This window comes from Aspergillus heteromorphus (genome assembly GCF_003184545.1).
Source record: "Aspergillus heteromorphus CBS 117.55 chromosome Unknown BO70scaffold_14, whole genome shotgun sequence".
NCBI classification, from domain to species: Eukaryota; Fungi; Ascomycota; class Eurotiomycetes; order Eurotiales; family Aspergillaceae; genus Aspergillus; species Aspergillus heteromorphus.
The window spans coordinates 97894-111051 of record NW_020290419.1 but is presented as its reverse complement, the minus strand read 5'-3'; the positions used below and the strand labels follow the sequence as shown (position 1 = coordinate 111051).

At 55.4% G+C, this 13158-nt stretch overlaps 6 protein-coding genes across 6 annotated transcripts; 3 read left to right on the top strand and 3 right to left on the bottom strand.

The window, feature by feature from the left end:
• The first annotated feature begins 227 nt into the window (after positions 1-227).
• On the top strand, positions 228-2924 carry BO70DRAFT_362463 (aconitate hydratase ACO2). The gene is made up of 2 exons (XM_025543301.1): positions 228-314; positions 432-2924. The coding sequence occupies exons 1-2, from the start codon at positions 270-272 to the stop codon at positions 2799-2801; spliced, it is 2415 nt and encodes an 804-aa protein (XP_025398814.1). The 5' UTR covers positions 228-269; the 3' UTR covers positions 2802-2924.
• On the bottom strand, positions 2885-4787 carry BO70DRAFT_315581 (uncharacterized protein; the record flags this gene model as incomplete). The annotated part of the gene is made up of 2 exons (XM_025540319.1): positions 2885-4537; positions 4590-4787. 2 exons carry the CDS (start codon positions 4785-4787, stop codon positions 3125-3127), a joined length of 1611 nt encoding a protein of 536 aa, XP_025398813.1. The 3' UTR covers positions 2885-3124.
• A 268-nt stretch (positions 4788-5055) lies between these two features.
• On the bottom strand, positions 5056-6828 carry BO70DRAFT_292858 (xylulokinase; the record flags this gene model as incomplete). Its single annotated transcript, XM_025539420.1, has 2 exons — positions 5056-6279; positions 6331-6828. The coding sequence occupies 2 exons, from the start codon at positions 6826-6828 to the stop codon at positions 5056-5058; spliced, it is 1722 nt and encodes a 573-aa protein (XP_025398812.1).
• A 733-nt stretch (positions 6829-7561) lies between these two features.
• BO70DRAFT_429544 (uncharacterized protein) lies at positions 7562-8077 on the top strand (the record flags this gene model as incomplete). The annotated part of the gene is made up of 1 exon (XM_025548077.1): positions 7562-8077. The coding sequence occupies one exon, from the start codon at positions 7562-7564 to the stop codon at positions 8036-8038; it is 477 nt and encodes a 158-aa protein (XP_025398811.1). The 3' UTR covers positions 8039-8077.
• Positions 8078-8878: 801 nt separating this feature from the next.
• Positions 8879-9502, bottom strand: BO70DRAFT_429543 (uncharacterized protein; the record flags this gene model as incomplete). The annotated part of the gene is made up of 2 exons (XM_025548076.1): positions 9322-9502; positions 8879-9266 (listed from the first exon to the last, which is right to left on the bottom strand). The coding sequence occupies exons 1-2, from the start codon at positions 9366-9368 to the stop codon at positions 8879-8881; spliced, it is 435 nt and encodes a 144-aa protein (XP_025398810.1). The 5' UTR covers positions 9369-9502.
• An 849-nt stretch (positions 9503-10351) lies between these two features.
• On the top strand, positions 10352-12870 carry BO70DRAFT_379963 (kleisin alpha). The gene is made up of 2 exons (XM_025545387.1): positions 10352-11005; positions 11062-12870. The coding sequence occupies exons 1-2, from the start codon at positions 10742-10744 to the stop codon at positions 12616-12618; spliced, it is 1821 nt and encodes a 606-aa protein (XP_025398809.1). The 5' UTR covers positions 10352-10741; the 3' UTR covers positions 12619-12870.
• Positions 12871-13158: the final 288 nt, after the last annotated feature.

Below are 13158 nucleotides of genomic sequence, written 5' to 3'. Positions count from 1 at the left end.
GAAGGATCATTTGACGTTTTTGCAATTTTTGTATCTGCCGTAAATACTGACCGCCTGCCCCGCCGCCTTCCGTTTGCAGGTGCGCGCCAGCCGGTGTCGGGGTCGGGTCCGATCTACGGGCCCAGATCGACAACCCGGCATCGGCGGTGGCGACGGCCCAATCACGGGGCAGGTAAAAAAGTGCGACTAAGAAGGGGAGAAGAAAACGCTGTTCGGCGTGACCCTGGATGTTGCTTCCTCCGCAATTCATCCTAGCAATCAGTAAGACGATGGTGAGGCAACTTGTTTGGCAACGGGCCACCGCCTCTCAGAGGGTAAGTTGCGCCCTCCCATTCCCCCAAACCCCCCCCTCCTCCCTTAGTCTCCCGCCGCCTGGATGGCACAGCGAGGAGTCAGATGGATGGCTGACCTCCACTTCCCCATTATTCTAGTTGGCTCCGAAATGCCTCTCCCCGCAGAGACTACTCAGTCGCCGTGGCCTGGCCACTGAGGCGTCACCCTCATCCTCCCGTCTACCTCCCTACCAGAAGATCGTACAGAACCTTGAAAACGTTCGCCGAGTTCTTGGGCCGTCGCGAAACCTGACCCTGGCGGAGAAGATTCTCTACGCCCACTTGGACAACCCCGAGGAGTCCCTGTTGACCGGTACCGACAATGGACGAGATATTCGCGGCAAGGCCAACCTCAAGCTGAAGCCGGACCGCGTGGCCATGCAGGATGCGTCAGCCCAGATGGCGTTGTTACAGTTCATGTCCTGCGGCCTGCCCTCGACAGCCGTGCCTGCCAGTATCCACTGCGACCATATGATTGTGGGCGAGCGCGGAGCGGACACTGATCTGCCTGCGTCTATCAAGGGCAACAGCGAGGTGTTTGACTTCCTGGAGAGTGCTGCGAAACGCTATGGCATTGAATTCTGGCCCCCAGGCGCTGGAATCATCCACCAGAGCGTGCTGGAGAACTACGCTGCTCCTGGTCTGATGATGCTGGGAACCGACAGTCACACCCCGAATGCGGGTGGTCTGGGTGCCATTGCCATTGGTGTGGGAGGTGCGGACGCTGTTGACGCGCTGGTTGATGCCCCCTGGGAACTCAAGGCGCCCCGCGTGCTGGGCGTGCGTCTGGAGGGCAGGCTGAATGGATGGGCTGCTCCCAAAGATATTATTCTTCACCTGGCTGGCAAGCTCACCGTCCGCGGTGGAACCGGATTCATCATCGAGTATCACGGACCGGGCTTGGAAACCCTAAGCTGCACCGGTATGGCCACCATTTGCAACATGGGAGCTGAGGTGGGCGCAACCACTTCGGTATTCCCCTTCTCCCCCAGCATGGTTCCCTACCTGAAGGCGACTCACCGGGCGGATGTTGCCCAGGCCGCGTCCAAGATTGCTGCTTCCGGGCCCCGTAACCTTCTCCAGGCTGACAAGGCTGCCGAGTACGACCAGCTGATCACCATTGACCTGTCCACACTGGAGCCGCATATCAACGGCCCCTTTACCCCTGACTTCTCCGTGCCTTTGTCTTCCTTTGCCGACACCGTTCGCGAGAAGGGATGGCCGGAGTCTCTCGGTGCCGGCTTGATCGGCAGCTGCACAAACAGCTCCTACGAGGATATGACCCGTGCGGAGAACCTGGTCAAGCAGGCGTCCGCCGCCGGACTCGAGCCCAAGTCCGACTTCTTCATCACCCCCGGCAGCGAGCAGATCCGGGCCACGCTGGACCGTGATCAGACTCTGTCGACCTTCTCCCAAGCGGGCGGCACCGTGCTGGCCAACGCCTGCGGTCCGTGCATCGGTCAGTGGAATCGCACCGATGGCATCCCCAAGGGCGAGGACAACGCCATTCTCACCTCGTACAACCGGAACTTCCCTGGTCGGAACGACGGCAACCGGAGAACCATGAACTTCCTGGCCTCCCCGGAGTTGGTCACGGCGATGGTCTACTCGGGCAGCACTACCTTCAACCCCATGACCGACAGCCTCAAAACGCCCAGCGGCGAGGAGTTCCGGTTCCAGCCCCCCACGGGCTACTCGCTCCCCAGCGCTGGGTTTGCCGACGGCAACCCATCTTTCCAGCCCACCGCCGCGGTCCCGGACGCGTCCTGCGACGTGATTGTCTCCCCCACATCAGATCGCCTCGCCCTGCTAGAGCCCTTCGCCCCGTTTCCCAAGGGCGACTTGTCGGGTCTCAAGGTGCTGTACAAGGTCAAGGGTCAGTGCACGACGGACACTATCTCCGCCGCCGGCCCGTGGCTGAAGTACAAGGGCCACTTGCCCAATATCTCCGCCAACACGCTGATTGGGGCCGTGAACGCCGCCACCGGCGAGACGAACGTGGCCTACGACGAGGCCGGCAAGCAGTACTCCATCCCCGACCTGGCCGCGCAGTGGAAGGCCCAGGGCGCGGAGTGGCTGGTCGTGGCGGAGGAGAATTACGGCGAGGGTAGCGCGCGCGAGCACGCCGCCCTGCAGCCCCGCTACCTGGGCGGTCGCGTTATCGTGGCCAAGAGCTTCGCCCGCATCCACGAGACCAACCTGAAGAAGCAGGGTGTCGTGCCCTTGACCTTTGCCAACCCGGCCGACTACGACCGCATCGACGCCTGCGACGTCGTCGCCACCCACGGTCTGTACGACGTGTTGCAGGCCGGCGGCCAGGGCTCAATCCAGCTCCGCGTCACCAAACGCTCCGGCGAGTCCCTTGATATCCCGGTCAAGCACACCCTCAGTCCCGACCAGTGCGCCTTCGTCCTGGCCGGTAGCGCCTTGAACCTGCTGGCCCAGAGAGCCAACCCGAAAAGCGAGTGATTATATCCAGCGAAGTGTACATATATCCATGTGTTGTTTTTTTTTTGTCCGTATTTTGTGTGTACTTTCGACATTCATAGTCGGCTTTCTTTAGATTTGGACATGATAAATATCTACCAGACCATCCTTTACCAGGTCTAATTCGCTTCCGCGATGAGCCGACGCTAATCACGGAGTAGTGTAGAGTAAATCAGCATCCCATCAACCTCTTATCTCGATCCTCGCGATGTTTTAAATTTACTACGACGACATTTGATTGACATGCTGTTCAGACAAAAAAATCGTACCTATACATATACGCATTTCAGATCCTTGAACTGGGATCATTTCATTACCACTTCCACCCGACATCCGGGGATATCGAACTTGGCACTCGACTCTTGCACCACTTCGGCAGACTCCGCTCCACTCATCGGTTGCAAGTAGGTGATAGCTCTCTCCGATAGCGCCCCGAAGTAGTTGGACGCGACTACCAAGTCCTTCTTCGTGGAATCGGTGCTTTGTACAACGGTCTCGGCATCAGAAACAACGCCAAAGTGAAATGATATGCTCCCATCTTCATGCTCACGCGCTGGGACATGATCGGGTTCTAAAGAGACAAAAAACTGGACATAATCGCCCGGCCTTGCTGCTTGGGACAAGGCCGACAGATCGTCCCCAAAGTATGGCATGTCAAAGGACGGCGGTGGCGGCGGCGGCGGCGGGGCATCTGGTGGTGAATGCGCATTATTGAAGACATCATCTAGGCCCAACAGTCCGCATCTCCCATCTGCTTCTAAGAAAGTCGTTTCAGGATCCAATGACAAGAGACCTTGTTTCTTGCCCCATCCCCCTCCACCACTCATGACCCGGTGGAGTGCGCCTCCTTTCCGAATCGAGCTGACGAGGCTTTTTTGGGTGTTGGTGTTTGCGTCCATTTGGAAACCGTCCTCGCTATCCTCGATTAAAGCCCAGACGGAGACTCTCTGATCAACGATGCCATGTTCCGCAATATAGCGCGGGAGCTCTTTCTCTAGCTCGGACGAAGCTGGCATCGGAGCAGATGATTGGCTGTCCGTATGCTTCGCTAGCTGACGGAGGATGTTCCCCATGCTCGATATAACTCTCCTTCGTTGGCCAACAGGGTACAGCGGAAGATTAAATGAGTCACTGACTGCACTCGCATTCGATGTGACGACACAGCTTGACAGGTTGACTGATTGATCCAAAGCATAACCGTGCGAAGGCGTGTAGACCCAGCGTGTCCCAAACAGGGTGTTCTCGTTGCCGTTGACAAATATTGTGTTTGCAAGTCGTAGCCCAATCTCGTGCGTCGGTGATTTGCTAAATAAGCGCGTGTCGCCGTTCTGAATTACAAAGACCAGACTTGACTCCGCAGCTTCCATACTCCGAATCCGACGAGGTGCAGCGGCTTTCCCCCGTACATTGTCTGCATTCACCAGTAGAAGTGAAATCCCCTCGGACTCTGGTGTGCACACCCCGTCGATAGCTTCCTCGGTGTTCACGCGATGATCGGGCAGTCTATCCACCACCGCAACAATAGCGTCTACAGGCCTGGTGTGTTCACATTTCGAGGTGTTGGGATAAAAGCGATTGATCCATTGTTCAAGAAACCCGTGCGACGAGGTATCAATCCAACTGGCAAAGGCGGGCGTGACGAAAAGGACGGGAACGTAGTCTGCGGGTGTCAGGGACCCTGGGATAGGAGGCAAGCTCGAAAGCACGTCATCTGGAGTCTCTCAGACAATTAGCCAGCGCATCGCCCATGGGCATGAAGTCAATTCTCACAATTGCTTCCGGGGTCCTTGTTAGCAATGTATAGGCCAAGGGACTGTATCTGGCTGCTGTGCTGCCGTGTGTTGCGACTGTTCTTCGTATGGGGAGCTGTCGAACCAACGGGCTCAGGTTTGCCTGAGCATGACGGCGTCCGAAAGTAGCCAGCCGTGCTGGCAAGAAGCGCGGGGCAGACCCGAGTATTACGGACATAGAAGCAGCATGGGTGCCGATTCCTAATTACCGATCGATGATTGCTTAATGAAAACGAGTCCGGAGAATGCGGAGGCGGCGGGAGGCGGCAGTTTTTCGGGAGGTCGCCCTCAGGCAGGAAGGAACGTGAGTGAGTACTCCGTACTCCGCACTTCTCAATTCTTATATCAAAAGCAGTTCATCTAGTTACTTATCTACTCCACACAGAACAGCCAAATATCCAAGAATCCTATCTTGCGTTATCCTGTCTAGCTTCTACCCCGATCTCTCACGCCTTGATCTTTCCCTCCTGCCGCAATACCTCTAGTTCCATCTTCTTGAACCCCTCCACAGCCTGCCCGTACCGCTCGAACACCCCCTTCTGATACCCAACCGCGATCTTTTTAACAAACTCCTCCTCATGCCACCGCTTCCCAATGAGATCCTCAAACGTCTGTCCGGGCGTCCGCTCCATCGCCCAAACCGCCTTATACGCCGCTCCCAGTGCGCAGGCATTGTCACCGATCTCGAGCTGATACACGCCCTCGCTGCCGCCCAGAATCTCCCCGGCCACCTCGGCGATGGCTTTGTTCTTCGACCCGCCGCCAACTAAATACACCCGGCGCGGCTGCGCGGGAATGCCCTTTCCAGGGCTTTGCGTGAGACCTTGAGACCGCAACCGCAGCGATAGCATCTGGCTCTCAACAATGGCGCGGGCTTCATCGAGGGGCTCGTTCCAGCCCTCAGTCGTCAGACGCAGACTGTTATCGGCCGGATGGTAGTTGAAGCGCCATTGTCCGGCGCGTAGGTTCGGTACGATCTCCGGTCGCGGGAAGAACAGACCCATCTTCATCGGGTCAGCGTCGGATTTCTGGCCTAGCGGCGGAGTGTCCAGGGTGACCTGGTCGAAGTTCGCCCAGGGGAATAAGGGCTCCTCGCCGAGTTTCTTGTTGATGGCGTCGCGGATCTGCTCGCGGGCAAGCCCGCCGTTCTTGTAGCACAGCATGAACATGTACAGCCCCGGGGTCGTGGGATGGTTGAAGAAGTGCGTCGCCGGGTCGGGCTTGTAGCTGGGCGTAGACATGAGAAAGGTGGTTGAGGTCCCCAGCGAGACCATGGCGTCGGAGGCTCGCAGCGGCAGCGCCAGGATGGTGGCGGGGTTATCGCCTGTCGCGGGGATGATGGTACAGTCGGGACTGAAGCCGTAGCGCTCGACGTAATATCGATCAATCGGGCCGAGATGGATGCCTCCGTCCTCGAAGACAGGGCCTAGCTTGCGTTTCAGGTCCTCGGTCCCGGAGGGACCCGCGCAGAGCTGGAGGAGCTTGTCATCGTAGGCGCCCATCTTGATATTCCAGAGGTTCATCCCGCAGACATCGGAGATATCGAAGGGCGCAATCCGTCCGAGGAACAGGGACGCCAGGAACGAAGACACCAGCGAGATCCGTAGTGTCTTGTTGTAAACATCAGGGTACTTGTGCTGGAACCGCAGGATCTGAGGACCTGTGAATCTCTGCCGAGCATTAGCCCAATCCAACCTTCACAGACGGTCGCAGCTACTCACATGGTGCGCCTTGCTCCCCGTGGCTAAAGCTAACTCCTCCTGGCTGCCTAGGAATTCATCAAATTGATCACACTCCGCCTGCGTACTCGAGTCCTGCCAGTTGGGACTAAACGGATGTGAGAATGCCCCGTCCAGCTGCTCCTCTAGCGACTTGCTTGAATCCAAGCTTTTCAACAGAACCTCCGCATTCTCCCCCCAGTATACACTGCCATGCTGCTGTCCGGCACCGCTGATGCCCTTGATCTGGCGAAAGTCCAGCCCCTGCTTGCGTAGACCGTCGAGGACGCCGTCCAGGGCCTGTAGCCACATGGCGACGGGGGCAAAGACCTCATGTTCAGCCTCGTTGGTGATGACGCCTTTTTTGATGGGGAAGCCGCGGGAATCGGCATCGAAGTCGAATTTGGAGACGTAGACGACCTTGAGGTCGGAGTTGACGACCAGACCCTTGAGTTGTTGGGTGGAGAGGTCGAAGCCGATGTATAGCGGGGCTTGCGACATGGCGACGGCGGGGTAGAGTGTGACGTATGGAGGCAATGGCTGCACGCAGAAGAGAGAAAGAGGAGGTAGTAAAGGGTGCAGTATCTCGAGAGAAGAACGGACTTATGAGATGGGAATTCGGAAGAGCAAGGAAAAGTGAGCGCGCGCTGGAGAGAAATAAAATCAAATGATGTCACGCTGAGGAATGGATTTATCCCTTGAGCTCCGCCAGCCTGCTGCTCGGCAAGATCAGACCAACAGCAGGCAATTGACGTGTGGATGCGTGCCAGGCCCAGTGGCTACCTAGCTATGACAGGATATTCCCGATTCCCATTCCTTTTACCGGGTAAGTTCTGGACTCTGGGGATATTGTCATGCTTAAATAGTGATTCTTGTTAATTTCTAGCCCGGATCCCCCGCCTTCCCACTATCTACACTCCCCGCGCCCGCCGGGAATTTACCCGGTTAATTAGGAATTTCCGACGACCCTTCTGCGGCTCAAAGCGCTGGGCTAAAACAACTGGCGATGCTTGAGCATGATAGTATTGACCTTGCTGATCCATGGCAGGTGAAAGACAAAAGCCCATCCCACGCCTTTTGTGGCAGAATCATGGTCGGGTTCTAACTCATCCTCTCCATCCGTGGAAATGCCCGGGCTGTGACGTCGCATCCTGAGAATTGGATTCGGGCCAGATTATTTTCTCACACCACAGGGGAATGCAAATTGAAAGGTGAATGAATTCTCGAGCCTGGCATGTTGAGTAGCAGCTGCACTGCGTATGATCATTATTTGAGGAGTAATAGTCGGGAGGTCAGCAGACCCCGGAGTAGTACTGTGCTCGTCCCGGGGACGCCCCCGCTGCGGCCGTCCAGCCAGAACACCTCCACGCCGACGCCGACGCCGTATAATGGTAGCAGCGCGATGGAGCAGGACGCCATCGAGACGCTGCTTTTCATGTTCAGCCCGGGCCACAGGCACTCGGGCTACCACTCCTCACAGCCCTCGCAGCGTCACCTGCCCTTCCAGAGCAGCAGCGACTCGCGCGGATCGGATGCCCGCGTGCCGTGCAGTCGGGATTTACATGTCCGCGCGGATTATGGGCGCCCGGTATACGGATTCCGCGGGCAGTCGATTGGTCTGGAAGCGCAGGCGGGCGATGAGATTGACCGCATGCTGGACCAGATGGGCAGTGATAGTGATAATAAGTTTGAGAAGGGGAGCAGTGAATAGTTGTCTATTTGATAATTTTTGATAACTGGATAAATCCGCCCGCATCTTTTTTCAGACTTATGGGACTATAATGATATGCTTGAAGCACTGACTTGGTCGTTGGGATATTGGTGAAAAGTATATAAACTGTTATCAGACAGACTGACAGACTAGACTTTCTTACTTGAGATGACTCTTTGGGATAGCTGGGAAGAGAAGAACTCAGCGGGATATGGCTGGGGTTTTGCTGTTTTGACTGATATAAATCTTAGTAATATAAGCTGGAGCAGTTGATACTGTCCCTGCCTGCATTATCTGTATTCTCTAGAATAAAGCCTATATCTTAGGGCTTCTTCTATTCTATTCTATCCTATCCTATCCGACACTAAAGTGCACTACCTGCCAGTTATAAACGAGTTCACTATACAGTTATCCAAAATCAAATTATATGGTAGAATTGCCCGCTCCGGACAGCCGTCGAGGTAGGTCGTGATTGGGTCATGGATGGCTGTCCAGTAGAAACTCTGATCCCCCTTCCTTCCTTACCCTGAGTGGGCACCAACGATATGGCAGACCATGTGACGGGTTGGAACGGCGGGCGGGTGGTTCGGGCGCGAGTAATCAACCGACGCCACGGGTCTGGACTATGGTATCAGGAATGTGGAAGAATGTCTTGCTTTTTACTCCCCCGGGGCCCTTCTCCTCCTCCACTCCCCCTGCGGAGAACCCTGTCTTCATCTGTCTACCATGCCTCCCTGGTGTCCGATCTTGCCTCTGCTATGCGAACACGTCCTCGTTGACAACCTTGGGATTGGCAGTTACACACGATTGATTCTCTTTCGGTCGCCCACATGATCCGAATTAATAATAGACGGCAGCATCCTCATCCATCGCCCCCTTCTCCTGCAACTCCTTGACCGTGCTCTTAATCCTCTCCACCAACGCCTTCCCATACTCAGGCCCAAGTGGCGGAGTCGGCTTCGACCCATCGGCTTGCAGCCAAGGCATTGGCTTGATGTCTTTTGCTGCTTTTCGCAGCATTTGGATGTCGGAATCATCATACCCATTGCCCAAGATGATCGCTGCAACACCGCGCGAGTAGCCCAGTTCGCTGTCTGAAGGCACGCTGGTCTCACCGCGCAACAACGCGGGAATCTGCACCCCTCCTGTTTCGGGAGTCGTAACGAACCGGATCACTATATATGGTGTGAAGCGAGTATGGTGTTTACGTTCGGTAGTGCGTGTCGCCCTCGCCAGGTTCCATCCTGTTGCGGAGGGTCAGATAGCAAACATGACCGACTCACCTTTGCACCTCGTATAGATCCCAGACCTCTGATTGGTCTACTCGCATAAAGACCGCGGTCTTCCAATCAGATTGTTCCGGAGTTTAGGATGGAGAGTCGCGCCTTAAGAGAGATATCTAAATATATATGAGCCCTCTGTGATACGCAGGGAAGAATATGATATTACTATGACAAGTGTTTTGGCCAATATGATGATAATGTACAGGGGGTATCAGGCGGGATGACCGTGTTATATATTCAGTCAGGACTCAAGACACTGCCAGTATATATAAAAAGGATTAGTTAACTATGGAACATTAATAATAATACATACTAGTACGTAGTTACCGAATAAGTACCTTACGGAGTAGCAGTAATCAACACAGAGTACCTTAGGAGATTGATAAAAGGGAAGCCCGCACCCTCACCGCCAACGGAAGCATACTAGCTCACGGCCTTACTGCCTGAGACGGTAAGGTTAAACCACAATGGGAAGGTGCCAGTCAGGTGATTCGATTACACAGTAGATTATTGATGGCCGCGGGGCAACCGACGCAGAGTCGCTTCTCTCCCCTCCCGCCTGCCCAACCAAGTGCCGGGTGGACGGACAATGTATCTAAAAGTATTTTACAACTAGTAGTTACTGCTTATTAAGGATTCAATACTAACTAACTAGTTGACTAACTCCCCCAAGCAACTTCTTAATACCTTCCACCACAAGGACAGAATTTTTAATAATTCTTTCTAATTGATATAACACAGTTCTTACTATATCATACCTTCTACAGCGAAAATTTCAATGTTGTGGCTTTATTCTTCTTGAAAGATGAATCTACTGTTCTTTTTGCCTCTTCTGATAAATTTAGAGGAAGCTGGCATTGTATCGTGTAATATCCTGTAATAATACATGTTACTCCATGCTAAGGCACTCCGTAGCGTCTTGAACTTTTAGTCAATAATCCCGGTGGCTGGTCGTCGACGCGACTCTCTCCCTCTTCCCTCTCCGTCTTGTTTCCCTCCCTCCACCCACATCTAACCAACCCCCCCTCCCCTTAACCTCCCATCTTTCTCCCCCCCCCTCCATCCCTCTTCTCTATCTATCCCTTTTTGGTCTTCTGTTTCCCCTCCAACCATCTGTTATTGGTATTAATTTTTGGATCGCGACCGACGCGATCCGCCACTCCAATCTACCCGTGTTCTGACCGCTTCGCCTGTGTGGACTCGCCTTCCCACAGGCCCGTCGGGGGGCGTACCAGTCGCTGATCCTTTTGTTGTCTGGATATTACCGGCGCGTCATCGAGCGTTGGTTGCCAGGGACTGCCACCACCACCACCACCACCAACAGCCACCGCATTGGGTGCGTTGTTGTCAACCCGTCTCTTCCTTCTTGGACTGAGTTACTTCTACATCATCTTTTGGATTTGATCTTAATCACCTCGCCATGTTCTACTCCGAGACCTTGCTGTCCAAGACCGGGCCGCTGGCTCGCGTCTGGCTGTCGGCCAACCTCGAGCGCAAGCTCTCCAAGTCGCATATCCTGCAATCGGATATCGAAGGCAGCGTCAGCGCTATCGTCGATCAGGGACAAGCACCCATGGCGTTGCGACTGAGCGGCCAACTGCTTCTGGGTGTGGTTCGCATCTACAGCCGCAAGGCGCGCTATCTGCTGGATGACTGCAACGAGGCGCTGATGAAGATCAAAATGGTAACTATCCCCAAGACTTTGTGTGCGCCGTCCATCGCTGACATGATTACTTGTAGGCTTTTCGCCTTACGAACAACAATGACTTGACGACCACGGTCGTTGCCCCAGGTGGCATCACGCTGCCCGATGTCTTGACTGAGTCAGACCTGTTTATGAACCTGGACTCCTCGCTACTTTTGCCGCAATCGCTTAACCTGGAACCGGAGGGCAAACGGCCCGGGTCCTCGATGGAATTCGGAACTCAACTTCTCCCGGACACCGGCCTGCGGCGCTCGGCCTCGCAGGAACCCGCGCGCCTCGAGGATCACACCCTGGTCGACCTTGATTTGGGAGAAGATGAGACGCCCCTCGGCCATGATTTCAGTATGGAAGTGGGTCGAGATGCCCCTGCTCCCCGCCCCGTGGAGGAGGATCTCTTTAGCGATGGCGGCAAGTTCAACGACGTCGATAACCTGCAACTTGACCTTGGCGAAGACGATGCGCCCCTGGACAGGATGGATCTCGGCGACGACGGCCCACACGACAACCTTCTCCTGAATGATGACGCTATGGATCTTGGTGGTGACGACACAATTGCCCCCGACGCTGATGCCGATGCCGGTGCCGAAGTCGACGCCGACGCCGAAGCCGACGACAGACTTGAGCGCGAAAGCGTTCTTACCGACATGTCGGAGGATCAGCTCAAGGGGCTTTATGACTCCGAAGAGGAGGCCCATCTGGAACAGGAAGACGAAGAGGCCGAGGAAGCCGATACACTTGCCGCCCAACAGACCCAACGTACCAAGCGCCGCAAGGTGATCACCATGGATCTTGACGACCAAGTTGACTATACGCAAAAGGTCTTCAAAGACCAGCATCTGGACCTCTCTGGGATCCTGAGGCCCTCATCATGGCTTCCCCGGGATCCTGTGCTGTTGACCCTTATGAACATGCAGAAAAACGGCGACTTTGTATCCAGCGTGCTGGGAGGCGGTCGAGGACGTGGCTGGGCTCCGGAACTGCGTGATTTGCTCTCATTCGACACTGTCCGGAAGGCCGGTGAACTCAAGCGCAAGCGCGACAGTGGCATTGCCGACATGGACGTCGAAGAGGCCACCGCGCCCGCTCTGGAACTGGGCGAAGAAGAAACCATTCTGCCGATCGATGAAGGGGTCGGACTTGACACTACCCTCCACCAGCGCTCGGATATCGAGTTTCCCGGCGATGAGGAAGACCACGCCCTGCGCCTGAGCGATGATGAAGGCCAACCTTTGGAGGACATGGACGAGACGGTTGTTCCCGACAGCGGCCCGGTCTCGATCGGGACGAAGCACGCGGTCCACATCCTCCGGGACTGCCTCGGAGAATCCGCCGCGGAACAGAAGAAGAGCGTGAAGTTCCAGGATCTGCTCCCGGAGAAGAAGGCGTCCAAGGCGGATGCCACCAAGATGTTCTTCGAGGTCCTCGTGCTGGCCACCAAGGACGCTGTCCAAGTTGAGCAGCGGGCGGAGACCGTGGGCGGCCCCCTCAAGATCCGTGGCAAGCGTGCCCTCTGGGGCTCCTGGGCGGAGGAGGAGGCCGGCGACGAGGCCAACGACGAGGCTGCCCAGCAGGCGGTCGAGGCGGCGGTCTAGATGGGATGTTCATGTATATTGCGTTCTCCTTTGCTTGTGTTTCATTGCTGGGCCGGTCTGCCCCGGGAATCTTGGGTCTGTATGGTGGTGGGGGGGCGATGGCTTTGTGTGAATTCATTGGAGTTCTGGGGTTCTTTTTTTTATTTTCCAGGGATTGAAAAGGCGGCTATCATGATTCTGGAGAGTTGGGATCCTTCTTCTACGGGTCTTCGGTTATGTTTGGACGATAGGTAGCTTTAGTGTAATAGATGTCAGTCTATTGAATCATCCATCGACATCCACACTTTTTTTTTTAATTTTTTTTCCCATCCATCTTGGTTTACTGATCCGAATCCATGGACGGCGGGATGGTGTCACCCCGTCAACATGGTGAAGGCCATCGATGATCGCGGAGGTCAGGCGGTGGAGAGTTTATCAACGGCTGGACGCGGCTGACTAAGGCCGTCCTGCTCCTCAAGGCTCAACCCAATTGTCGGGCGGCGGCACGTGGGCTGTCCAGACGACGGTACAGGCTGCTAGTCAGTACCTTACATTATTAGC

Excerpts from the sequence above, each read along its gene's own strand:
- BO70DRAFT_362463 (XM_025543301.1), top strand. The coding sequence starts at position 270 with ATGGTGAGGCAACTTGTTTGGCAACGGGCCACCGCCTCTCAGAGG. Across the intron at positions 315-431 it reads GGGCCACCGCCTCTCAGAGG|TTGGCTCCGAAATGCCTCTC; the intron begins GTAAGTTGCGCC and ends CCATTATTCTAG.
- BO70DRAFT_379963 (XM_025545387.1), top strand. The coding sequence starts at position 10,742 with ATGTTCTACTCCGAGACCTTGCTGTCCAAGACCGGGCCGCTGGCTCGC. Across the intron at positions 11,006-11,061 it reads CGCTGATGAAGATCAAAATG|GCTTTTCGCCTTACGAACAA; the intron begins GTAACTATCCCC and ends GATTACTTGTAG.